Source organism: Misgurnus anguillicaudatus, chromosome 24 (assembly GCF_027580225.2).
Source record: "Misgurnus anguillicaudatus chromosome 24, ASM2758022v2, whole genome shotgun sequence".
Taxonomy (NCBI): domain Eukaryota; kingdom Metazoa; phylum Chordata; class Actinopteri; order Cypriniformes; family Cobitidae; genus Misgurnus; species Misgurnus anguillicaudatus.
The window spans coordinates 20,570,747-20,596,910 of record NC_073360.2 but is presented as its reverse complement, the minus strand read 5'-3'; the positions used below and the strand labels follow the sequence as shown (position 1 = coordinate 20,596,910).

At 37.5% G+C, this 26,164-nt stretch overlaps 2 protein-coding genes across 2 annotated transcripts in view; one reads left to right on the top strand and one right to left on the bottom strand.

Moving 5' to 3' along the window:
- The window catches only part of mcamb (melanoma cell adhesion molecule b), a 42,257-nt gene extending 29,364 nt beyond the window's left edge, over positions 1-12,893 (top strand). The window contains exons 2-17 of the mRNA XM_073862600.1: positions 2,235-2,353; positions 2,707-2,947; positions 3,042-3,112; positions 3,369-3,456; positions 3,565-3,744; positions 4,283-4,415; positions 4,528-4,670; positions 4,758-4,870; positions 4,968-5,109; positions 5,243-5,367; positions 5,958-6,114; positions 6,229-6,264; positions 7,941-7,994; positions 9,191-9,317; positions 11,455-11,557; positions 11,637-12,893. Of these exons, the coding sequence (XP_073718701.1) occupies positions 2,235-2,353; positions 2,707-2,947; positions 3,042-3,112; positions 3,369-3,456; positions 3,565-3,744; positions 4,283-4,415; positions 4,528-4,670; positions 4,758-4,870; positions 4,968-5,109; positions 5,243-5,367; positions 5,958-6,114; positions 6,229-6,264; positions 7,941-7,994; positions 9,191-9,317; positions 11,455-11,557 (1,832 nt within the window). The 3' untranslated portion in view covers positions 11,637-12,893. The remainder of the gene's footprint in view (positions 1-2,234; positions 2,354-2,706; positions 2,948-3,041; positions 3,113-3,368; positions 3,457-3,564; positions 3,745-4,282; positions 4,416-4,527; positions 4,671-4,757; positions 4,871-4,967; positions 5,110-5,242; positions 5,368-5,957; positions 6,115-6,228; positions 6,265-7,940; positions 7,995-9,190; positions 9,318-11,454; positions 11,558-11,636) is intronic.
- A 1,580-nt stretch (positions 12,894-14,473) lies between these two features.
- The window catches only part of cbl (Cbl proto-oncogene, E3 ubiquitin protein ligase), a 48,096-nt gene continuing 36,405 nt past the window's right edge, over positions 14,474-26,164 (bottom strand). The window contains exons 10-16 of the mRNA XM_055196459.2: positions 24,909-25,037; positions 24,368-24,736; positions 22,157-22,248; positions 21,914-22,051; positions 20,421-20,527; positions 18,247-18,453; positions 14,474-17,799 (exon numbers count right to left, since the gene is read on the bottom strand). Of these exons, the coding sequence (XP_055052434.1) occupies positions 17,528-17,799; positions 18,247-18,453; positions 20,421-20,527; positions 21,914-22,051; positions 22,157-22,248; positions 24,368-24,736; positions 24,909-25,037 (1,314 nt within the window). The 3' untranslated portion in view covers positions 14,474-17,527. The remainder of the gene's footprint in view (positions 17,800-18,246; positions 18,454-20,420; positions 20,528-21,913; positions 22,052-22,156; positions 22,249-24,367; positions 24,737-24,908; positions 25,038-26,164) is intronic.

The following is a 26,164-nucleotide window of genomic DNA, read 5'->3' as shown; positions in this document are numbered from 1 at the left end:
TTAGATGTCTCCATATTTAACACACCTGATTTAACTCATCAGCTCGTTAGGGAGACATGTTTACCATTTTTTAAGTAGGCTGATAAGTTGAATCAGGTGTTTTAAATAAGGAGACATCTAAAACTTTCTGTCAGGGGGGCCTCGAGGACCAGGATTGGGAAACACTGCCCTAAACTTTTTTTTTTGGCGTATGCTAAATAAGATTAGGCCTCAACAAATTTTATTTTGTTCACTTAAATGAGATACTGAAGTGTTTGTCTAAATAATTTTTCATTGACAAGGGTGCATTGCAGAGAATGATGTAGTTAATAATATTATTAAAAGAATTACTGTTGTAACATTTATTGGCTTTATAAATGTTGTTGTTGTCGACTCTGTTAGTTGTCTTGTGTATTTTTTTAATAAATGATGTTTGATGATATTCACCATGATTGAGGTTTGTGTGTTTAGTGTAGAGGTCCAAGTGCATGACACAGTCTTGCTCCTAGTTAAAATGCATTCACTTTTTCAACAGTTATTTGACAAATGTTTAGGTTTCTCTTAAGAAAAGTTTTCAATAAAAAAATGAAAATGAGTTTGGTTGACTTTATATTCTTAGTTACAAAATTTCACTTGTATTAAGTTGCCTATTTAGTAAGTTGGTTAAAAATAAAGTCCTTAAGTAAAAATTAAGTTAAAATGTCCTTACAAAATTGTTGTCTTAAACAAACAAACAAAAAAAACTTTAAACATCACTCTTTTTTAACAAATTGGCCTTTATTGGTTTGGTTATGTGCTAATTTTAAAAGGGTTTTATGCACATGTCAGTCGGTCAAGAAACCAACTGTCAATCCAGTTAAACCAGCTTTGCCAGTCTGGTGCCTAGTTAGATTTGCTTTAGCCAGCTTTAGGATCAGTAATTTTCTTAACCTTGATTTGCATAATGACAGTTTTAGAAAGCCAGGTCCAGATTAAATACAATGTACTGCATGTGTTAGTCTCCAATACATTTCACTTTAGCTCACCATGCTATCCATGTTTTCTTGTTCTAAAATCTGACAGTTTATGTTAAATGACAAATGAGTTCAGTTTGAAATGTGAAATTATAAGGAACAAAGTGTTACTTTAAGGTTATTAGTGCTGAATAAATAAGGTGGAGGTTTGACAACAAAAAGCGTTGGTCTTGCGCTGATGTCTCTAATGCACAAGAAATGCCTTTGTTGGAGGAAATTAATCAGATTTCTGTAATGTGAAAGCGTCCTTCATACTCAATTTTCCTCTTGTTAGGTCAGGACCACATGCAGGAAAACAGTTTACCTTATATTTTGAAAGCGTACTGAGAAACAATAGTATAAAAATCAATTGGAAATGCAATTCCACTTTAAAGTGTTAGCAAATGATTTTACCCACATAACAAACAAACAGCCACAACTAGAATCACTAGCAGGTGGTATAAACTGTGCTTTTGTCCTTTCTTAGTGATGAATGACATTTTAACATAGTATGGCGTGTCACAGTCCTTTCTCATGATTCAACGAGCTATACAATGTTTTAAGAGAGGGAATAGCTCATTTCTGGCTGGTCACTGTGAACAGTAGGTCACTATTCTTCAGATCAATCGAGTCTTTCTTCCTCTTGAGGCGTGACACTCAGGAATGCTACACGTTAATGTGGACATGGGTGGGCTTACTGAATTCCACTTATCTTCTATAGTAATTTTCTGAGTTTTGCTCCCACTAGATCAGGCATTTCACATGGGAACATGGTGTTGTGTTCCAATCACAAGTGGTCATCCATGTCATTTCCTGTAATTGAGTCACTCCTTTAAAAGATCATGTAAAGGTTTTTAGCTAATATGGATTTTTTAGCTAATAAATTGCTGTATTTGGAGTTTTGGAAGATAACCTGGACTGTAATGGATGTTACTGGGTGCCAAAATTCATTTTGGGAAATTTTGGGGAGTGAGCCATTATGAACAAATGTCATTTTTTCTCTGACCATTTTCCAGGTTTTTGGTCTTGATTTTACGTTCAAATATCTGGACATTCTTATGGCAAGATAAATGTACTTAGCAAGCAAAATACTGATTTGAGGGAATGTAGGTTTTAAATTTTTACTTAAATTATTTCAATATCTTACAATTTTACTTCCTAAATCTTGTTATACAAATTTGTTTATATATTTGTTTAATGTAAGGCAAAAATATTTCTTAAAAGGAGTATAAAAATTAACCTGATGTGTTCATGTGATTTCAGCATGGGCTTCGGTGGAGGTGAGCATGGAAGACAGGGTGGAGGTTTCATTAAACAGCCAGGCCAAGATCTCCTGTATGTACTCTTCGAATGAGAAGGCCATGAGGATAATATGGTCTAAGGTAATATGATTCTCGTTATCTAAATAAAAATAATTTAAATGAATGTGGTGTATAACCGAACTGTTTTTGAACAAAATTGACATGCATGGTATTTTTGCATGGTATAGTACTCAATTGTACCATTTTGTATAAAAAATGAAGCATAGTTTAGAGCCAACAACAACTGAGCACCTGAAATGTACTACCATTTAAATCATTAATATTTTCCATTGAGAATTCTGTGTTTTATTTCAATGTATTCCAATGCACAATGGTTCATTTGTCATAAAGAATATGTCTCCTTTTCTTTAAGCAATGTTCTTAAGATGTTCTTATCATTTTCTAATTTAACATCAATATATTTACCTGCACAGAAATTGCCAGGCACGGACCAAAGCAATATCTACCAGATTGAAGGTGGATATGGGCGTATAGAAGAAAATAGTTACAGGGGGCGGATAAATATCATTCACTCTTATGATGTCAATGAGTCACGGGGAAGCATCATTCTGACCATTGATGATGTGCAACTGAATGATGAGGCTGAGTTCATCTGCACGGTGCACGATCTGTCCCAGAATCACAGTGAAGGACGCACTCGGCTCCAAGTTTTTAGTAAGTTGTAATGGGTTGATTTATAACGAATAAGGAAAGGAAATATTCATCTCTAGTGTAATTATATTCTCATTGATCTTTTGTGACCCGTTAGATTCTCCATCTTTTCCTGTGATTGTTGGTACACCCAGCGGAATTTCTGTTACTGAAGAGGAGCCATCAAAGGTTGCAGACTGCAAAAAGTTGGTTCAAAAGTAAGTACCTGGTTGCCCTAAAATTTGATTTAATTCAAATATTAGTTGATACAACATATTTTAATTTATTTTAAAGATGAACTCAACATTTTAAGGCAACCAGGTAACTTCAAGTTTTTTTACACATTTTTTTTTACAGTAATAAAATACTAAAATCTTTTCGTAAAGCAATGTTTTATCATGTATCATGTTTTAGCGTAATTACAAATGTTTGTACTTCTACTCAGGTTGCAGACTGCAAAGTGGACAACGGCTACCCCAAACCCAAAATTACCTGGTACAAGAATAAGTTCCCTCTCCACTCTGGAGCTGGTGGTAAATACTGGAACATGAAATATTAAAAAAAAATCTGAGAATGGGATTTTGTTTTAGTGTGACTGTGTGATTTAATTTGACAATACAATCTCACTGCATCTTCTTTAGCTGTTAAGATCAATGAAAAGGTGACAAAGAATCCCAGCGGCCTGCTCACAGTAGAGAGTGAACTTTTTCTTAAAGTTGTGAGGGAAGACGAGGATGCCAAGTTTTACTGTGAGGTCAATTACTTTACCCCTGGTGCAGAAAGGATGATGGAATCTGATCCTATCAACATCACAGTACACTGTAAGTTAATATACTAACAACTTAAATCTGCTGTAAACTGTCAAGATAAACTGTTCAACTTCTGGCTCAACATAGCTCAATACCTTACTTGGTGTAAATAAAAAGCTTTATATTTATATATAAGCTTTATATATTTATATAAGTCAATATGAACACCTGCCTTTTGTGATGCAGCAATTTCAGGTTGATTAAATCAAATTTTAAATGTAACCCTGATTTAAACGGGTTTAAAGTTTGGTGCAACAGAATTATTAAATAAGCTTCAATTAATCCTTGTTGGTGCAACCCACCCTAAGAGTATGAAGATGCACAATTAATGTAGATTGTATAGATACAATAATCTGGTTTTGGGTCAATTTGTGTTTCAGTTTATATTTAAATATTTAATAATATTGACTGACATTTTAATTTGGTGGCAAATCTGAGCTCAGTTTGCGAAAGGGTTAAGATCTCTTTTAAAAATCTCTAATGAAGACATTTCTAGGAGAAATGTTTGACTTTAAACGTGTGTATTATTCTCTTATTTTTACATTTGCAGACCCCACGACACATGTTACAATGTCCATAAATTCACCTGAAAAGCTTTTTAAAGAAGGCGACACTGTGGAGATCAGATGTAAGGGAAATGGAAACCCACAACCCCTATTTACCTTCATGCATAATGAGGATGACACTCAACATTCACTTTTCTGAAATCTGTGAACCGTGTAAGATCATGAGATGATCTGCAGGTTTAGAGGACATTGCAGCATTAATTCTTCTTTGTTGTTCAACCCAGGATGAGGTGGACTCTGTGCAGGAAAATGACCTCTTGGTTCTGAATGATGTCAAGCGTTCACACGGTGGGACTTATGTGTGTCATGCATTGGACATACAAACACCTGACATAGAGAACCTAGAGGACTCCATCAATATCACAGTACACTGTAAGAACATGTTGCTTTGAAGTTAATTTACTACAGCGATTATTAGTGGTGTTGTTAAGTTTTCTCACACTCCTATCTTCTTCTTAGATTTAGATGAAATTGTTGTGACACCAAAGGAGCGAGTGCTGGACCAAGGAGACAATCTAACCTTAACTTGTAATGCGCTGTCTTCTCTGACCATATACACAGCATGGTATAAGGTAAAACAATAAGACCTGATCCCTAAAATCCCAGACCTGAATCTTTTTCGATAGTATAAATGTTTATTGGTTGAGGGGCTTTTGTTTTTCTATGCAGGATGAAATACAATTGGCGGAGGAACATGTTTTACACTTACATAATGCCTCCCTTGACACAGTGGGATTGTATACGTGTGAAGTTACTGTCGTTGAGCTGCCTGAGCTAAGGAAACAGAAGTCTTTCCAAATTAATGTGCGAGGTGGGTCAGTACAGCTATGTGTGTGAATCGCGTTTTGTCAACACTGTGGGGATCAAGTGTGTTCACAATAAAAGAAAAAAAGAACAGTTGTGTTTGACGGTACATCACCTCTACATCCCTGTATTTATTGTAGAAAAGCCAGAGATCACAAAGATAACAGTCGGCCCAAAGGATATGGATGACAACTCTATTAACTTGACATGCTATGCACGAGGTTTCCCTATCCCCACCATCTCCTGGGACCTTTATGACCTACGGGTATCCTTGCACCATCCTGCTTTTGATCAACCAGAAAAATACCATCTGATTGTATGTCTCGTCTGGCCTTACTTGGTTTGATACGATTGTTGATCTAGGAACAAGTTGCTCGGCTAAATAAGGCAATGCAATGATTAAGTTTACATTACATTACACGTCTGGCAAAATCTTTTGTTCATAGCAGATTACCGTGCATTCAAGCATTGAGTATGTGCAATCCGTGTCAATCAAATTTATGATTTTAACATTGCCAGTGCTATCCAAGAACAGCAGACGACGTCGGGCCGGAGCCGGCAGCTCCGGTGCAGATCCAGCCTGGAGTCTTCTGCTGTCTGGGGTGCTTGCAATGCTCCAAATATAAATTTTAATAACAGACTTTTACATGGCATGTCACTTTCGAGCATGCAAGCTCTTTTCGTTTTTGGTCAAGCACCCACTTGCGTGCTTTTGTTTTGTTTTAGTGCTGTGCTTCAGCAACCAAGCAGCAAAGTTAAAAATGATGGATAGTTTAGGTAAGTTAAATGGAATTTCAGCTGTATTTATTTTTTTTTTTGACGTAACCATATTATCCTTGACAAACTATAATTTAGACTGACCAGCCTCTCAATGAAACAAGTGTTGAGAACCAGATTACTGGTGAGGGTATTTTCAGCGTGATCTCTGTCATTGCCACCTCTGATTTCACAGCCAACTGCAGCGCCTCCAATGATCTCGGGACGACCACCGTTTCTCGTGCCGTTACAGCCAGTAAGATGCATTCAGAATCTCATTGCTTCTTTGAGACAGCAAAGTGTTGTTTTTCTCAATTCCCTGATATATTGTTTGCCTGTTACTTCAACTTTATCTTATGTTTTTTTCAAGGACCATCGACTACAACCATACTCCCTTCAACAACAGGTTGGTGACTTGTGCCATGTTACTTGGGCTATTTTGATGTGCAATTAAGGGTGTCGGTCAAAGACCTTGTGTTACAGTTTTACTGTAACTAAAATAGGTAGCTGGTGATAGAAGTGCTTTATTGTGGTTTCTGGACTTTCATTAGGACTTATACAGGCTTTATATGAGACTTTGCCTGTGACCTTCTGGGATCAGAGAGTTCAGGCATCTGGGCAAATGAGATAAACCAGACGCTGTTAATTTGGGATATCAACTGACCTTTGTGTTGAATATTTTGTGGTTATTCTCAGAAGCATTATCTCTGATACCATTTCTACCTGTTGACAGGAAAATAAACAGAGTTAAACAGGCTGTGTTGCATAATCCATCTTATACTTGTAGCTGGTCATGTTCAAAAGCAAAGTTACCATTTTGTTGCACAAGTAAGGGTTAATGTATAGGCAGCCGGTTGTTATCGCAGAAATATCCTGCGACAGTGTGTGATCAGAACCCCGAAGCGTTACCAGTGCATTGTATAACAGCTATGGGGCATTGTTAAAACCCCCTTAGCTGTTATAAAATGCACTGTAACATGACTGCTTTGCGGGCTTATTGCTTTTATAAAACACTTTACTTCATATGCATAGCAAGATTTCATAAATTAAAACACAAATAAGTTGTAATGATATTAGTACAAATATCACTCTTCCGTCAAACAAAGTAGTTCCTCAGAATCAAGTGTGTCTGCAACAGAGTGCAGTTCCCAACCAACACAGACACAGCAAAATTTAAATATGATTAAAGACTGTGGTGTTTATTTTCATAAATCAACATTCATCTAAAATACATTAACATTTATATTGTGCAAAAGTTATGATCAAATATGCTTGGAAGCATGCTTAACTCTTTCCCTGTCAGCGTTTTTTTTTTAAGTTGCTACCCAGTTTTAGTTTAATATAGTATAATGATTCAGAGCCTGATCAAAACTTTTACAGTGTTTTTAGTGTTGAGTGAAGACTGTGGTGTTTACTTTCATAAATCAGTACGCAGCAACAGTGGCGCAGTGATACTTATGTAATGCGGCCTGAACCGTGGGGTTACCGGGGTATTTTATCACGGCTTAGAACGCGTTTCAACCAATCAGAATGAAGAACCAGAACGGGCCGTTTAATAATTCACGATAACAACCAGCTGCCTGTACATTATCCCGCTTATTACACATGTTTACTTTCGGTTTTAAGATAAGATAAGATTTTAACATGTGAAGAACACACTATTTGGTTTAATCATTTGTAAATATAATCTCATATATTTTATGTCAAAATGATTTGCAGCGTCCGCCTTACCGTGTGTTATTAGTTTTAAGCGGTTGCCATCTGGGAATAACAAACCTGCAAATGTCAAGACTGGCCAATCAGAATCAAGCATTTCAACGAGCCATAATAATGATGCTTGTTTACTCTGTTTATTTTTCTTAAACCTGCTTGTAAGCTGGTATGACCAGCCAGTGGCTAGTTTCTTGCTAGTTCAAGATGGTCTACCGGATTTTAAAAGCTAATGGCCAGCAAGAGAGTCATGTTTCAAAATGAATTTTGGCTAACAGAAAGTATTAATGTTATCTAAAAAAGGAAAGAGTGTAAGATCGATCAGAATATGAATATGAAGTGTGCTTGTGTGCTAACCCCTTGTTCTCTCAGCAACAGAAACTAGTGTACCAGAAACTAGTGTACCAAAAAAACCACATCAACAAGGTTTGTATTGCAGCTTTGTCATTTGTCAAGGCCCACGGCCAACACCAGCCTGACTGCTTTCCCTTTGCCACTGCACAAACGGCACGAAAATCCATCATTTTCTCTTCACCTTCATACTGTTTGTCCAAAAAAATAAAGGTGCTTCATGATGCCACCGAAGAACCATTTTTGATTGAATGGTTCCATAAAGCAGGGGTCTTCAAACTGGGGTCTAGGGACCCCCAGGGCCCCCCAGAAGTTACCAATTAAGGGGTCCCCAGAAAACTTCAATCGCTTAAAGGGATACTTCACCGATTTAGCATTCAGCTTTGTATCTGTAGAAACCCGGCAGTATTACTGAATGACCATGTTTCCCTCCATCATTTCCCCCTGAGAGGAGAGATATCTGCATTTTGGTTCTGCAAAAAAGTCCTCCGATGATGCAAAAATCGTCATATTACATCATCGGAGGACTTTTTTGCAGAACCAAAATGCAGATATCTCTCCTCTCAGGGGGAAATGATGGAGGGAAACATGGTCATTCAGTAATACTGCCGGGTTTCTACAGATACAAAGCTGAATGCTAAATCGGTGAAGTATCCCTTTAAGGTTCATCAAAATGTTTGAAAATAAAAAACCTTTAACATCTTTCTGTTTCACAAGAGGTTCTTTAGTTTATAATAAAAGAAATGGTTCTTTTAAGAACTTTTGTCTGAGTGGTTTCAAAAATGGTTCTTTTATGGCATGGCTGTGAACACCTTTATTTTTGAGATTGTAAATGATCTGTTTTGATTGAACTGAGTCTTCAGCATGTGACATATTTGCATGTTCAATTTTCATGGATGAAATGGGGTTCTTTACCTGCTTTGCTCTTTACATTTATGTAAACCAAACATTGTTTTAGTCCATCCAGTCCATGGGAATTGAATCCATAACCTTGGTATTGTGGATGCTAAGTTGCAGGAATAACAGTGTTTTTCTAGAATGAATAAATGAACGCTGCTCTCTTGATCATTATTGGCCACACCATACCTCACGCATCTCTGCTTTTGCTTTCACGGCAAGCACATCCTGATTTGCTCAGATTGCACTCTGAGTCCATGAGCATGTGTTATTATAGCTAAGGTTATGTTCACTCAAAGTACTTCGGTGTGAGCTTTACCTGAAGCAAGAGATAAATGTAACATCAGTCTGAAATTGATTCTTTTTACCTTCAGGTGGCAGTGGAGTCATTATAGCGGTCATTATCATCTGCCTTCTCCTGCTTGCCATTCTGGGCAGTTTCCTTTACTTCCTCTACAAGAAAGGCAGACTTCCATGTGGACGACAAGGAAAGCAGGATTTGTAAGTTTAGGTTTTTGAAATATTATGAATTCATTTTATTGTGTACATTTTAGCGGCATCTAGTGGTGAGGTGCTGGTGAACAACAACCAACGGCTCAGTCCAGTGCTTACCCCTCGTTTTTTAATCACATAGAGAAGCTATGGCAGCCGCCACTGGACAAACATGTCATCAGAGACAACTTAGTAAAAAAGTTTGTCCATTAAGGGTTTCTGTAGAAAATGGCGGCACAAAATGACCCTCGGTATATGTAGATAAAAACATCTCATTCTAAGGTAATAAACACATAACGGTTCATTATGAAAGGTCCTTATACACCACTGATAATTTAGTTTTGTATATTATTTTGCATTTCTGTCAAGAGATCCTTCTAAAAATGACACACTGCACCTTTAAAGGAAAACACCACAGTTTTTCAATATTTTACTATGTTTTTACCTCAACAAATTGATACACACCTATCTTTTTTCAATGCGTGCATCTAATCTTTGTACAGCGCGTCATGAATGTGTTAGCATTTAGCCTGACATGAGTAAGTATGGTGGCACAAAATTAAAATGTGGAATTTTTTTTAAGCAGATAAAAAATTGAACTGTATTAATGTCGAGGAGCGCTTAGTTTGCAGCACTTCGACCTCGGGCGCAGTAATATTGACGGATGTTTGAGCGAGAGGGGGAGTAGTCAGTAGTGATGATCGAAGTGCTGCAAACTAGGTGCTCTTCCGCCATACAATGTAGTTCTCATTTTTTATGTGTTAAAAATTGCCACGTTTTATTTTGTGCCACCATATTTACTCGTGAAACTACTCATGTAACAGTCTTAAATTAAGGAAAACATGGAAGTGTTTGGTGGGTTCTAAATTCATCCCTGTTTGGATTTTATGGAATGAATGGGGCTAGGCTAGATGCTAATACATTCACGGCGCGCTGTGCGGGGATTGGGTGCACGCATTGAGGAGGGATGGGTGTGTATCAGTTCGTCTAAGTTTTTAGGTAAGAAAATATTGAAAAACGGTGGTCTTTTCCTTTAAAGGTCCACTGTGTAGATTTTTAGCGGCATCTAGTGGTGAGTTTGTGAATTGCAACTAATGGCTCAGTCCAGAGCTTTCCCTTTTTGAAACGCATAGAGAAGCTATGGTAGCCACCACAGGACAAACATGTCATCCTCTGAGACAAAGTAGGGACGAAATGCGCTCTGTAGAGCAGTTTGTCTGTTTAGTGCTACTGTAGAAACATGACAGTGACTTCCATCCATGTAAGAAAACCCACAGTGTATGTAGATAAAACGTCTCATTCTAAGGTAATAAAAGCAATACAGTTAATTCTGTAAGGTTTTTATACACCACTGATAATATAGTTATGTATATTACATTGCATTTCGGTCAAGAGATTCTTTTAATAGTTACACAAAACACTTTTAAAGCTTTAAAGCCTTTATTTTTTATAGTTTATTTTTTATAGTTTATTTTCTGTTGTTCTTTATTTTTAATGCTAATGTGCAAAAACATATTATATTTTGATTTCCATGAAAATCATAAAGACTATGACAATGTCAACATTGCTCTGGTTTGGTTGCAACATTGAGTAAACCAATAGCATGAGTCTAGAATGGTTTTGAAGGTGGGACTGTTCAGGAAACTTTTTCTAAAATAGAGAAATAAATTACACACCACAGCTTTAGATAACAGCAAAAACTTACAGCTAACAGGTTTCTTGGCTGTATGCTTTCATAAAAAAACATTAACATCCACAGAACCTTTATATTACACAAAGTTTTTTGGGGAGTGAATGGTTCTTGGTTTCATTGCTGTGAAGAACCCATTAAACACCTTTATGTTTAAGAATGTATTGTTAAGACAAAAAATAAATAAATAAAGATGCTTAAAAGGTTCTTCACGGCAATGACATAGAAGATCCAATTTTGGTTCCGCAAAGAACCATTTTCTTCAGATGCAAGACATTACATTTACATTTCTCACCATGACGTACCTTTTATGAAACAGAAAGGTTCTTCATGGACCGTTTAGCCAAAATGATTCTTACATGGCACCGTGAGTCACTTTTATTTTTAAGAGTGTAGATGTACATTATACAAATATGTGTTATAAAACAATCACAAAATCACTTTTCTTTTCTCCAGCACAAAGGAAAATGCTAGTAAAGATGACGTGAAGAGCGGCAAATCTGAAGAGGCTGTTCTTCTACAGGGAGTCAACGGTGACAAAAAATCTCCCACTGAATAGGTTATTAGTCAAATTTTGTAAATATTGGAATGTTGTAGATAAGCATCATCTAAATTATGTTTGTCTTTTTTCCATTTAGCGAGTTGAAACCCAAAAGCAACATTGGACGAGCAGCGAGGACAAGAAAAATAAGCTTTTGTCCCACACAACACTCTCAGGGTGAAATCTCCACACCAGAGTGCTCCCCATCACTAAATATCCACTTCTATCATCCTTTTTTCTGCCCATGTTTTGTATTTGACTTGCTATTATCTGATGCAGCATACTATGATCTAAAAACACAAAGTCCATTATAGAGTTAATAAAGTGTATATATGAATACTGTACATATTTAGCTATTTAAAATGCCTGAGGGACAGCATATGAAAGGTTGTGCTACAATATCATTTTCATTTTGAAAAACTTTAAGGTGTTTTAACAAGTAATTTGCTGTCTATGTGCCTGTTTAAAACCTGCTCTCACCTCTGCCACATTATAGTCCATGCACTGAACGTCTAAGAGCCACCTTTATCACTGCAACACGACTGTAAACATTTGATCTATTCTGAACACAGCACTGAAACTGCCCAATGATCAATGGCAATTTCTGCTCGAGGGCAATTTCATTTATTATGAAAAAGCTCTGACCTGATTGACCTTTAACTCCATATTTTTGTAATGTTGGGCTCATGTGACCTCTCACTGGCTTTTTGTATTTTATTAGCTAGGCTATATCAAATTTTGTTTGTGTATAAAAGCACTGTATATGAGGGCCCAGTTAGGTTTCGGAGAGAAATGAAAGCATACTGTACAGCAGCAGGGACTGATGCTCAGCTATATCCCATTGCCTTTATTTTTTTACTACAATGACCTGCTGTCCTCAACTTGCACTGAATGTAAATAATGAAGGATGAACTACACGATTCTCTTCCCATGTTTAAGTTTTGTGAGTGATTATTCAAATACAGGTGCTTTTCATCGCTTTCATTTTAAATGCAGGGTTATATCATACAGATATATATGGAAGGGAAAGTGGAACAGAGCGGAAACACAAAGGATATATTTTGATACTACTTTTTTTTTAAACGTAAGATTTAAGGCTGTATTAATAGGAGATATTGGGTACACCCCAGTATTTGTGTTGTGTATCTTTTAATTGTTAGTCATACCAAAGCAGACTTCTATACAGCATTCTGGCTCTACATTGCAAATCATGTTTCTTTGACTTGTGTTTGTATTTTTTTTTACATTTCCTCTGCTATGTTACACCTTTTATTGGGTCAGTGGAATTTGTTAATGCTTGTTTTTCAATTTTCCTTGTATTTCTATTAAAAGGGCTGGCTTAATCAAGCCTTAATCTGGTGTTTTGACTTGAATTATTGTAAATCAATTTAAAGATTTTATACAGTGGATTGGAAATGTACTTACTGTAACACTTTACAATAAGGTTGTATTTGTTAACATGAACTAACAATGAACAATACAGCATTTATTAATCTTAATTAATGTTATTTTCAGTGTTGACTAATACATTTGATCAAAAGTTGTAACATTGCTAACATTATTTAATGTACCATGATGCACTAACATGAATGACCGGCATCAACAAAGATTAATAAATTGTGAAAACGGTATTGTTTATTATTATGTGAGCTTATGCATTTGTTTAGAAATACAACCTTATTTAAAGTGTTACTGTTCATACAAATACAATATCTGCATAGCTCAGACTTACAATCTTTGCTTTAATGGCATCAGTAAAGAAAGACTGCACTGTGAAAGGATATCCATAGAAATTACAGTATTTCTGGCAGCTGTTTGCCGGTGGCTTGCTGTGGATTTGAATGTATGTTATTTGCTGGCAACATTTTGTTCAAAGTTAAATGAACACTACACAAGTCTTTGTCTTTATAGAGCGAAACTAAAATAATAGCATCAAGCAAAACATTTTGGGAAACAAAATCGAAAGCAAAAACAGAAAAAGGTTGATGATGATTTCTGGTTCCCAGAATGCTTTGCATGAGGCTGTTATTGTATAGTTTTATTCTGTAAAGATAAAGACTTTTTTATATTTATTATTTATTTAACTTTGAACAAACTCTTGCCAGCAAATAACATAAATTTAAATCTACAGTAAGTTGCTGGCGACCAGCTGCCAGAAATACTGTAATTTCTATGGATTTTTTTACAGTGTGTTCACTAAATGTTTACAATGCAAAAACTTCTTGTTTTTCAATGCATCCTTATAACAAGGTAAGTGAAATTGGGAAACAAAAGCATTTACGTCCTCATTTCAGAGAACACTAACACAATTTTTATGTTTACCATAAAAATAATTATTCTCGCTTTTATATTAGATTTTTCTTACCCCATTAGGCAAACAGCTTTTTAAAGACACTGATACCATATATGTCAAGATAAGTCAGTGCAAGTTTTTTTTTAAGGCAGCTCAAACCCTTAGTGAACATGTTAATAACAGATTATATAATTAATGTGTTATATATTATATAAATATATTAAATTATTATATATTTATATAACAATCATAATGTATTATTTTACTTTTTTAAATAATTAATATTTTACACCCATAACGGTCTATATTTAGGTTGAGCCTTATTTTGTAGGCCTATAATATAATTAATCCTATAATTTTGCAGATTTTATTTAGGATTAATATTTAACACTATACTATTATTACACATTTAATACTCTCTCATTTAGGCCACTTTGAATTAAAAGCGTCTGCTAAAAACTACACAAATTTGATTTTCATATTTATTTGGGATCCGCGTAACTATGAAGAAATATGCTTGCAAACATTAGTAGCACTCCTTTTAAAGAGTCTACGGTATCACCCTATTATCATGGCTAGTGCAAAGGATGCTACCAGAAAACTAGAAAGATCCCGTACTGAACAGAAGGACACTGAGGACATTGTTTTTGTTCTATTCATTTAATAACAGTATAGCGCTGTGCATACTTCCAAAATGATATGAGAATTAGCACAAGAAAATAATAGCCTGACATACTCAGGTAAGTTATGGCAAAATGAGGAGCGAGCGCCCTCTTGTGGTCTGATCCGAGACGTTCCAGTAAACGGACATCACGCAGGGCAACGCGACCGGCGCGTGACATCCAGATATCGCGAGAGCTCTCGCGAAACCGTGACGTCATACGCAGAACACTCTGCGCAGCGCGCCTAGTCACTGATCAAGCCAAAGATGCGACACACAGGAACTCGAGGATCGAGAAATGAACGCTTGAACATCACTCACTCTTTACACTAACAAGGCCTTTTTCAGGGTAGCAGAACAACATGACGGACATATCTAAACGTATGGCACTGCTCACAGTAATATTCACATCAGTAAACAAAAATAAACTTCTGACATGTACAGAAATGCAAAATGAAATAAACATTGCCATTTTCACGTGTTTTCTATGTATAAGTAACTTTACACACTTGATTTTAAAGTGACAGTATCACAAATTGTACACTGTGCGAAATATTGTACACATTTAACACACGCACACACACACAAACATCCGGCTTAAATCATTATCAAGATAGTAGTACAGTAAATAAAAATGAAATGATTTAATAAACATTATGGATTGAAAACTAACTTTCACACCTTCTTATCAAACATAACTTATCTCTTCATATGGTGCAGTAAAAACAGTAACTCAATACCAGTTATAGGCATCAAGGCATAGTGGAACAGAAACTTCAAAACCACTATACTAACAAAAAACAACCTAAAATAAACCTAAACCTCTCTGCTGGGAAACTGACTGACTGATTAAACTCTCAAGATCAAGTGTGTACCAATATAACGGAGACACAATGAAGTACCTGCAATGCCAATGCAACTCTCAGAGGGCCAACTAGAAACCCCAATTATTTTTATGTCAAAAACATCAATCGCAAGTTCAAGGTGAACCCCTAAGCAATTACACACTATAGCAGGGATTCAATAAACTCAATTTAATGAACGACTGCTGCATCTAGTTGTGCTGGTGCACCAAAACAATTATTAAAAATCTTAAGGGATGCATTATAATTTATTTTTTTGTAAGAAGGTCAGATTAATTACGCAATTATCCTTGAGAGTGACTTTGAAAGTAGTCTAGGATTATTTTTTACCCTGAATATTAAAAAGCAAAGGATTTAAGGTCTAGCATGGAGTCACTAATGTTTACGGTATTCCTGAGTACAAAGGGAGACTGGGAAGAACCAAACTTCGGATCTCTTTTTCTCCCTAACAGCAGGCAGACAATGGGCACTGCGATCATGGCTTTAAAAGGGCTGACATTGTTAACACAAAGCCTCAAAAGACAAGGAAAGAACAAATATAAGGCCTTCTGCGATGAGCCCAAGATGCATTTTTACCTCCGTTCACATCGGTAAAATAAAACAAATACATAGAGCAAAATGCAACATAGTACCTGGATGAACGCAGATTTCCCACACATATGCACGCACACACACAAACAAACACACACATAGACATAGACTGAAAAAAATCAGCTCTATCAAACTGGGCTTACACCTGCGCAAGATGCTTTGATTTCAAGTATGCTACATTACCAAATCACACAGAACAGATACTGTCACTTTAAAATGGGTTAAACACAGTATTCACAAATGTACATTTAAGGCTTAATTGTTTAGCACTAACAATAATAGCAGCAGTAAAGCACTTCTGTATTAATAACAATAAATCAAAAAAATAATAACATTAATAATAACAATATATTAAGGTGATCAAATGACATGTTTTCTTTTTTTAAGATGAACAGCTTCACGAGTCAGAACCTCCCCATGATTGATCCATTTCAGTCCCCAACGAATACACACACTTGACCAGTCCATGGACCTTTATAAGCAAATACTTGTTGTTTTTTAATTAAATAAGCAGATTTAACTTGCACCCGACCTCTCTATACTAGGAAATCTGTTAGAGAACATGAACTTTAGTAAACACACTACTTCACAAAACTCTGTCGGAGATCACCATATTAATGACACATTCAGAAAATTAGACAAAACATCAAACAAGTCCCCTGCTATTTGCTTCAAACAGGTGCGAGGCAAAGTGAGGTGTTTCTAATATCAAATTTGTCTCGGATAGAGGTGTCTTCATCTTCTGGGAATTTAAAGGACTGGCTGTCCTCAAATTTTTCTATCAAATTTCAGAAAAGTGAAAGTTATGGTACAGTACAGTTACAGTAATGCTACACAGACGTAACGAGGCCGACGGAGAGCCCATTTCCGATGTCAGCCGCCACTATGCGCTGAAATCTTACAGTACCCTGGAGGTCATGGTCAAAGTGGAGAACGGGTTGCTTTGGGCTAACAATATCCCAACACGGCACCTTGGCTGGGAATAAGATAACTGCGCCGTGAGGACCGACACATACGCCATGCTACTCGACAAATGAAAAGAAAAATCACACACACTTAAAAAAAAAAAATGTACCGAAGCAACACAAGTAAAGGCCATTTTATCACACCAGAAAATGCTTAGCTGCAATCCGCTGTGTTTAACAGAACTCCCTTTAGCTATCCCACCTCCGAGGCCTAATACTTCACACCCTGAACCTGTCCATTGTACATGTGTATATATTAACTATACTCAATATTCTGATTTATATATTAAATCACTGTATAAACACATACATGTCTTGTCTTTTATTTTTAAGTTACTGTCCTTGTTAGGTTTCACGGAAAGCCTCGTGGGACACGCGATGCCTCGAGACCAAGACTGGTGAAGCTTCTGGCCGACGAATGAACCCCTCGCCGCGGCAGGAGCGGGGCTCTTCCACGCGCACAAAGGAGGACAGAGAATCCGAGAAGTGTCGCAGAGAAAGAGACTCGCCGTTACTGGAGCTCGAAGTAGCGGTGGAGTAACGCGCCCCTCTCTTCTGGAGTCCAAGACGAACATGAGCGAAGCTGGGCCACCACGGGCGCACGGAGAGGGTTTGTTATGTTAAAATATGTGCGGAGGAGGGGATGGACACGAACTCCCTCAGGATGTTCTTGGCCATCTCGATATTGTTCTGTGCAATCATAAGGGCTTTTTGGATGTCCTGCTGGGAGTAGCCCTGGCTCAAGAGGTGCTCGATCTCGCTGCTGATCTGCTGGCTGGGTCCTGGACTTGCTCCAGGGGGAACAGGACTGGGCCTGCGTTCAGAGCTGATGCGACGGGGAAGAGGCTTGGGAGGCCGCTCGGGGGCTTCAGAAGGGTCCGTGACTGCTGAAAACACAATTCAGAAACAAATTTATGCGTGACTAATGTGTTTGGTATACAGTATGTTGTTCTGAATTAAAGGGACATTTCATAAGATGTAAAATAAATCTTTGGTGTCCCCACGTATGTGAAGTTTTAGCTCAAAATATCATATAGACAATTTATTACAGCATGTTAAAATTGCCACTTTGTAGGTGTGAGCAAAAATGTGCCGTTTTTGGGTGTGTCCTTTAAAATGCAAATCTCTGCACAAAATGGCAGTGCTGTGGTTGGATAGTGCAGATTAAGGGGTGGTATTTTCCTCTTCTGACATCACATACACAAATTAAAGTATTAGATTTAGGCAGCGACCAAAAAAATGTCATATTGATTCTTTGCAGGTGTGATTAATGTTTGACTGACAGAATGAGAGTCAGTGTTGAAACATCGTGTTATGTCTTCATTCAGACTTACTTGCTGCAGCTCCGAGCTCACTGTCTATGGAAAAGCGGTTGAAGCTGGTAGACGTGGGGTTGGTGTCGGACAGTGTGCGTCGAGCTGAGAAAACGGGTAGAATTGGCTTGGGGTAGTCGTAGCTATTTTCTGCTTCTTCCTCCTCACACACACTAACGGGATCTCTCTGTCCGTTTGAGCAGGTCAAAGGAGGCAATTCTGAGTAATCTGAAGGAGGAGAGAAATATAATATTGAACAATTCAGAACATGTGACAGACTGCAAATAAAGAGTTTGCTTCCAAAATGCGATAAACGCCATTTAAAAAAAGAGTTACCGCCAAAATCAGTATTGTATCAGGTCAGTATTAAAATGTTAATTCTTAAAGGATTAGTCCATTTTCTTAAAAGAAAAATCCAGATAATTTACTCACCACCATGTCATCCAAAATGTTGATGTCTTTCTTTGTTCAGTCGAGAAGAAACCACGTTTTTTGAGGAAAACATTGCAGGACCTCTCTCATCCCAATGGACTTCAATAGAACCCAACATCCAATACCCAACTCAACACACAACAGTTTTTTTTCAACGGAGTTTCAAAGGACTATAAACAATCCCAAACGAGGCACAAGGGTCCCATCCAGCAAAACGATTCTCATTCTTGACAACAAAAACGACAAATATACACTTTTAAAGCACAACTTCTCGTCTAGATCCGACGCAATACGTCATCACGTCAACAGGTCACAGAGGACGAACGCGAAACTCCGCCCCATGTGTTGAGAAAGAGGACCGTTCCGACGTTGTTGTATGTCAACTGATACTAATTAATGTCTTTGTGGCAGTTTATTGTTTACAATGGTCCGCAAATGTGCGTTTTATATATGTAACACGTGACCTCCCTACGTCACTACGGATTTACGTTAGGTCGTGCTGGACCGGACCAAGACGAAAAGTTGTGGTTTAAAAGTACATATTTTCCATTTTTCTTGTCAAAAATGACAATCGTTTCGCTAGATAAGACCCTTGTGCCTCGTTTGGGGTTGTTTAGGGTCCTTTGAAGCTCCGTTGAAAAAAACTGTTAAGTGTTGAATTAAGTATTAAATGTTGGGTTCTATTAAAGTCCATTAAAATTAGAAAAATCCTGCAATGGTTTCCTCAAAAAACATAATTTCTTCTCGACTGAACAAAGAAAGACCTCAACATTTTGGATGACATGGTGGTGAGTAAATTATCTGGATTTTTCTTTTAAGAAAATGGACTAATCCTTTAATTTACGCAAAATCCAATATCCGCCATGTTATTTTGTAAACTTTTCTCCCTTTCTTCCCAAAACGCAATAAACGCCACTCCTCCTTTTCTGCAGAATGCAATAAATGCGCTCAACAAATCACAACGCACCATTCCACGCAATGTAAACAACAATGGCGGTGCTTTGAATACACACAGAATCCTAGTTTTCCTCATCTACTTTGTACTTCGTGATCAACAAACAAAAACAATATAATACTTTTAATGGCAGTAATAAACCTGTGGTGGTTTTCGTAAGCCATTAAAATCGAATAATTTACGTGAGGGGCACTCGGTAGACGGAAAAATGTCGGTTGTTGCTTGTTCTCCCGACAGCATCAAGCTTCTGTCATGTTAACACATTGACCCCAGCGGATCTTATGAAAAACTTTCCATTATTTTACTCCAAGTCAACAAAAATCGAGCAGGACTAAAACATTTTACAGCTGATCGCTGTCAATAAAGTTCAGTGACGACGTCACAAGGATCACAGCAGCAATGACAGTGTTCTTAATATGACAAAGTAAGTGTTTTGATTAATGCCATTAATGTTTATTTTTTTATCAGTTTATACCACTAGTCAACTTAATGAATATAACATGGCAAAGATGAATGCACATTTATATATTGATTCAATAGATTTATAGCATTTTGGAAAAAAAAACTTTATTACATTTTGCAGAATAAAATAATCAGTTTTTTAAAAAATCTTTGAAAATCAAATGATGGATTTGAATTTTTTATGTTATTATAACCTAAAGATGCTATGTGAAAGTTTGTAACATAAAATAGTGGTTTTCATCCTGTCACTTTCTTGGTTAAAAACCCCACATTTTTACCCAAACTAGTCAAAATGGATTTATTGCATTTTGGAACCAAACTCTTCAAATATTCAGCAGATTTTTACCTGAGTCTCTGGTCTGCTGTGGCCCGGAGGCAGTGGAAGCCTGGGCTTGGATGTTGTACATTGCTTCATACATCTGTGGATCCGACTCGATTTCATTAAGCATGTTCCTGTAGATCACAAAGCAAAACAGTGAGAACTAAGTACTTTGTGTTTCGATCCTGATCACTATGTCAAAGTTGATTTAATTTGCAAGTGAACCAGTATTTAATGTAGTCTAGTTTTTAATGTAGTTTTGTTTATAATTTTCCAGAATAAGGGCATGTCATGTAATCTTTCCCAATTTGGCTATCTTATAATGTTGACACCAGCTTAATTTGGCTAGCTTCTGACAGGTGAATTTGATTAGTTTGATACAGCCTGATTGGACGCAAAGTCTTTGACATCAGCAACAGAATTTGTGTGAAGCATTTTCTCATCCCTCTTAGCCTCAAGCCTATTGGTTTTGCTGCCTAACCATGTATTAAAATATTGTAAGCTAGATTTTGTCTGCTTTTATCCTTGTTATTCTTTAAAGGGTTAGTCCATTTTCATAAAAAAAAAAATCCAGATAATTTACTCACCACCATGTCATCCAAAATGTTGATGTCTTTCTTTGTTCAGTCCAGAAGAAATTATGTTTTTTAAGAAAAACATTCCAGGATTTTTCTCTTTTTAATAGACTTTAATGGACACCAACACTTAACAGTTTTAATGCAGTTTAAAATTGCAGTTTCAAAGGACTCTAAACGATCTCAAACGAGGCATAAGGGTCTTATCTAGCGAAACGATTGTCATTTTTGGCGAGAAAAATAAAAAATATGCACTTTTAAACCACAACTTCTTGTTTTCCTCCGGCTGTGTGACGCGCCAGCACAAACTCACGTAATTGCATAATGACGTGGAAGGTCACGTGTTACATATATGAAACGCACATTTGTGGACCATTTTAAACAATAAACTGACACAAAGACGTTAATTTGTATCATTTGACATACAACAACGTCGAAACGGTCCTCTTTCTCCACACTTGTAAACACTGGGGCATAGTTTTCGCATTCGTCATCCGTGACCTCTTGACGTGATGACGTATTGCATGAGGTCGCGCTGGCTCGTCACACAGCCGGAGGAAGACAAAAAGTTATGGTCTAAAAGTGCATACTTTTCACTTTGCTTGACAAAAATGACAATCGTTTCGCTAGATAAGACCCTTATGCCTTGTTTGAAATCGTTAAGAAGTCCTTAGAAACTGCATTAAAACTGTTAAGTGTTGGGGTCCATCAAAGTCCATTAAAATGAGAAAAATCCTGGAATGTTTTCCTCAAAAAAATAATTTCTTCTCGACTGAACAAAGAAAGACATCAACATCTTTGGTGACATGGTGGTGAGTAAATTATCTAGATTTTTTTTTAAATTGACTAATCCTTTAAGTCTACAATCACAATTTATCAAATAAGGCATAAATTAAACCACAGTTAAATCATACATTTTTTTAGCTAATAGTGAAACTAATTTACCTGGTAGGTGGTGGGGGTCTGGGCACAACCTCCCCTGCAGCAGAGGGCAGCACTGGCAGAGAACTTGGTGTCATGTATTCAGACTCCTCGTCGTTCTCGCGAGCGTCCTCGCCCGTCTGAGGCTTGACTCCTCCTGGCCTGTTAGCACACCAAGAAGAGTCAACATCCACATAACTGCTGATTTAACAGATTGATGAAACGGGAAGTGAGGGGGTGTTTTTATGTTGGCTTTGTGTCACCAACCTGATTGCCAGGGAATAGATGGCGTTAGCGGAGGCAGACGGCTTCACTTTGGGGCAGTCATAGTCAGAACCAGCGAGAGATGATCCAAAACTCTACATGTAGGAAATTGAACAGAGAACATATAGAGGTCAGAGACTTTATTGACATTTTAAATTTTATTAACACAGTGACCTTGTTATATATGAAGAACTCGGATGCAAAAAGTAAATCGGATGAATTTCTTGTAAATTCGCATTTTTGATCAGACCCTTAAAGGCGGGGTGCATGATTTTTGTAAAACACTTTGGAAAAAGGAAGTCGGGCCGAGTACAAAAACACACTTGTAGCCAATCAGCATTAAGGGGCGTGTCTACTAACCAACATCGTTGCCTGGGTTGCGTATGTGTGGGGCGGGTCTATCAAAAGAAGGTCCAGATTCTATTGAGGAAGGGTTGTATTTGTTTAGGTAATTTCAAATATCAACATTGGCTTTCAGAGATCATGCACCCTGCCTTTAATGGATTCTGTCAACATCCAGTATTTCTGAATAGCTTGATGAAAACACAATACAATGTATTGTAATGTAATGTATCTAATTTTTGACAAAGGTGGCATTTAGAGGATTTAAACAATTAAAAACAACCAACCATATTCTTATAATAAGTATGTTAAATAATATAACCCAGTACTTATTTGTGTAATTACTATGTGAATGTAAGATAAAGGGTTGTTTTACTATTCTGAGGTTCTTGTGGCTCAGCTGGTAGATTAAACTAACAATGGCAAAAATATGGGTTTAGTTTGCAGGATGTACCTTAAATGAACTGTAAGTTGCTTTGGATAAATCTGTCTGCCAAATGCATATATGCATATATATGTAAATGTATTGTGTTATATCACTTCGTTCCCATTTGAAATATGCACCTCTTCACACCATATTTTGAGTGCTGCATGGTTTTTATAAAGTTTGATCATGCTATTGACAGTATTTAGTCACGAGGGGTTTGGAGGGCAATAAAGTGGCAGTTTACATTGAGCTCTCCATGGAGAAGCAGCACAAGCCGATCAATTTTCTTTCTGTTTCAAGCCATGATTATTTAAATTACCTCTTAGCAGAAGAAAAAATAAGATAAATACCTAAATACCATCAAAGTTATGCCAGACCTCCGCGTTGGCGATGTTTATTTTTCGTAAAAAAATTCTTATACTGTCGCCAGGATTATTTTAATAATATATCATATTGTATATCATATAAGAAAACGACTTAATTCCGCTTAGTACAATAAATGTAATAAAATTGTAAAAGGATTTGCAAACTACTCTTTCACATCAATTTAGCTTTTTACATGACAACTTGGTAGCTAATTTTAGGCCTCAGTACGCAAAACAATCCAGTTAAGAAAATTACTCAAATATATCATTTATGGCTAAAAATCAGTGATGCGCGGGTCAATGTATAAATAACCCGCACCTGACTGACGTTTTCAACTAACCCGCCCCCAACTCGGCCGCAATTGATTGGCATCTTTATTTCAAACGACCCGACCGACCGCGACCCGAATATCATCAAAATATTTTTGGATGACTCGTAACCGCGGATGACCGCAGGCACCCACTCATTTTGGATCAACATGCGCATCACTGCTAAAAATACAATCAATAATTCAATGTTTACTTGGTTACCTTTGATGAAGTGGTCACTGTAAATATGAGTGTATATCGATGGCTGCCACTGTCTGCCCTTACTGGGGACAGAGGCACATGTGTTTATGACACAAAATCCTATTTTTTGGGTTTCCGTATCAGAAGACATTTGGTAGAAGCATAGCACAGGATTGTCTCCTTGTCGGTTAGTGCATTTAATTGCACAACGACTATTTAGTATTTAGGCTAAACAAAAGAAATCACTCAGTTCTTAAACTGTGGTCAATGACAGATAGTGCTCTTTTGCCCTCCAGTGGGGTGTTCCCCTAAGAGTGTGACGGCACTATCAATTAGATACCAAACACTTTATAAATAAATAAAAGGGGGGTGTATGGCGACTGCAAGAGATAGAATCTATGGGCAGATATGGGCAAAAAAATTAACCCCCATATGAATCTCTTTTATTAATTGTGTGCCAACGGTACCCCTTTACATGCCCTGATGGCACCATGATGGCCTGGTGCCAGATTAGTCTTCCCTTCCTTACAATCACACAAGGTGTTAAAACGGCATCATGTGCAATCTCACCAGTTGATGATCGAGACTGGGTGGACCATTGTTTCTTGGGGATTCTGCTCTGGCATCAATAGCAGAGGGCAGTTGCAGGGGCAGAGAGTGCCGGTTAGAGAGTTCTCGAGAAACGCGGGAATCTCCGGTCGCTGGTGGCTGGGACGGGGCTTTGGGTACGGGCCGCGAGTTCCACTCTGGCATGCTGCGGTTGGGTGGGGCAGGGGGCAGTTTGTCCCGAGAAGATTCTCCAGGTGTGCTTGGGAGAGGGCGTCTCGGGAGTCGGTTGTCGGGAACAGCTGGGTGTGGCCGGTCTGGGGGAGGAGGAGGGGGAAGATCCCTTAAAGCTGGAGGGAGGGGCAAAGGCTTGTCTTTGTGAAGAGTGGAAGCCTTGGGACAGGATTTTGATGTAGAAATGAGACATCAAAACACTGCAGTTACAACCGTAGAAGTAAATCTCATGAATTTTGTATCCGATTTCTTAATTTTTTTTTAAGTGATAATCAGCATCAGTCCAAACTGAGGTTCAAAGAGCAAAACAGTTCAATGTTTGTGCATTTACCTTGGATGTGGCCCCTGGACTAGAAGCCCCAGGAGAGTTGTTGGGTCTCGGCGGGAGATCCAGGCGGGGAGGTACTGGGGGAACAGTAGACTGGGGGGCGACTGAAAGCGGTGAGGGCGGCCTTTCCACCTAAAGCACACAAAATCATTCAAATACCTGTCCTGATGCTAAACACACCAACATTTCAGAGCTTTTACTGTGAACTGGGACACAATGAAATGTCTATTGTAAATGTTATGTGCTGAAGTAAATGTTTTTTCATCTGGACATTATTAAACAGGAACACATTTAAAAATATAGCTGCAAGCAGCAATGCCGGGGTCAAGCCGAAAAGGGCACAAAAGGATGTAAAATTGAGATTGGATAAGCAGATTGAAGAATCTAGGTAACAAAATGTTACAGTGGTGTTAATGAGTCAAAAGAGACCATCCCCGTGTCTCTACGATGTTCTAATGAAGAGATATAGCTTTTGCAAAAACGGTTGATAAGGTATTCTCAATGGTTGCTAAGGAGTGAATTGGCAACCACCAGTGATTATAGTCAAAGCCATGAAAGGAATAATCCATGATGACTCATGGTTTTAGATATGTTGTTGCAGTAGTTTTAGGCAAAAATACCATATTCTATCTCAAAACCAGTAGGTGGTGCAATGAAAAAATTGTGCATGCAACATCAGGTCATGATTGTGTTACATCTAGCTAGTTTTATGTCTATACACTTTAGTTTAGTGAAGAAACAGTTGTATGACCATAAGGCTGGCTTGTTATCAAAGGTTTTGTTCAATTATAAGGCCATCTAGTGGGGCAAGCATACAATTTTTTTTGTGTAGCCTCAGAATGTGCTCATACATCAGCGCATCAAATCTGGTGAAAAAATCTCTTTTCGTTACGAAGTTACAATCATTTATGTGTAAAAAACACAAAATTTGAAGGTAATTTTTCGTTTTTTGCAATTTTCGGCCATTTCTGATGAAAATTTTAATATAACCCCAATAGAACTTTTTATTCAGAAGGTAAGGTCAGTTTCATCCTATGGTGTTTTCGAGTCGATCGGAAAAACGCTCGCGGAGATATTCACGCCTGTTTTTTAAGCGCTATTTTGCTGCACAGGGTTAACCGTAAGGCGAAATCTGGCATGTTTGGTATCGTTGGACTCGGCAACTATTCAGAACACCAAAGAAACAAGTCCCATGAAAATACGTTAAACGGAGCCAAAGTTATAGGTAGGGATGCACCGATAGGATTTTTTTGGGCCGA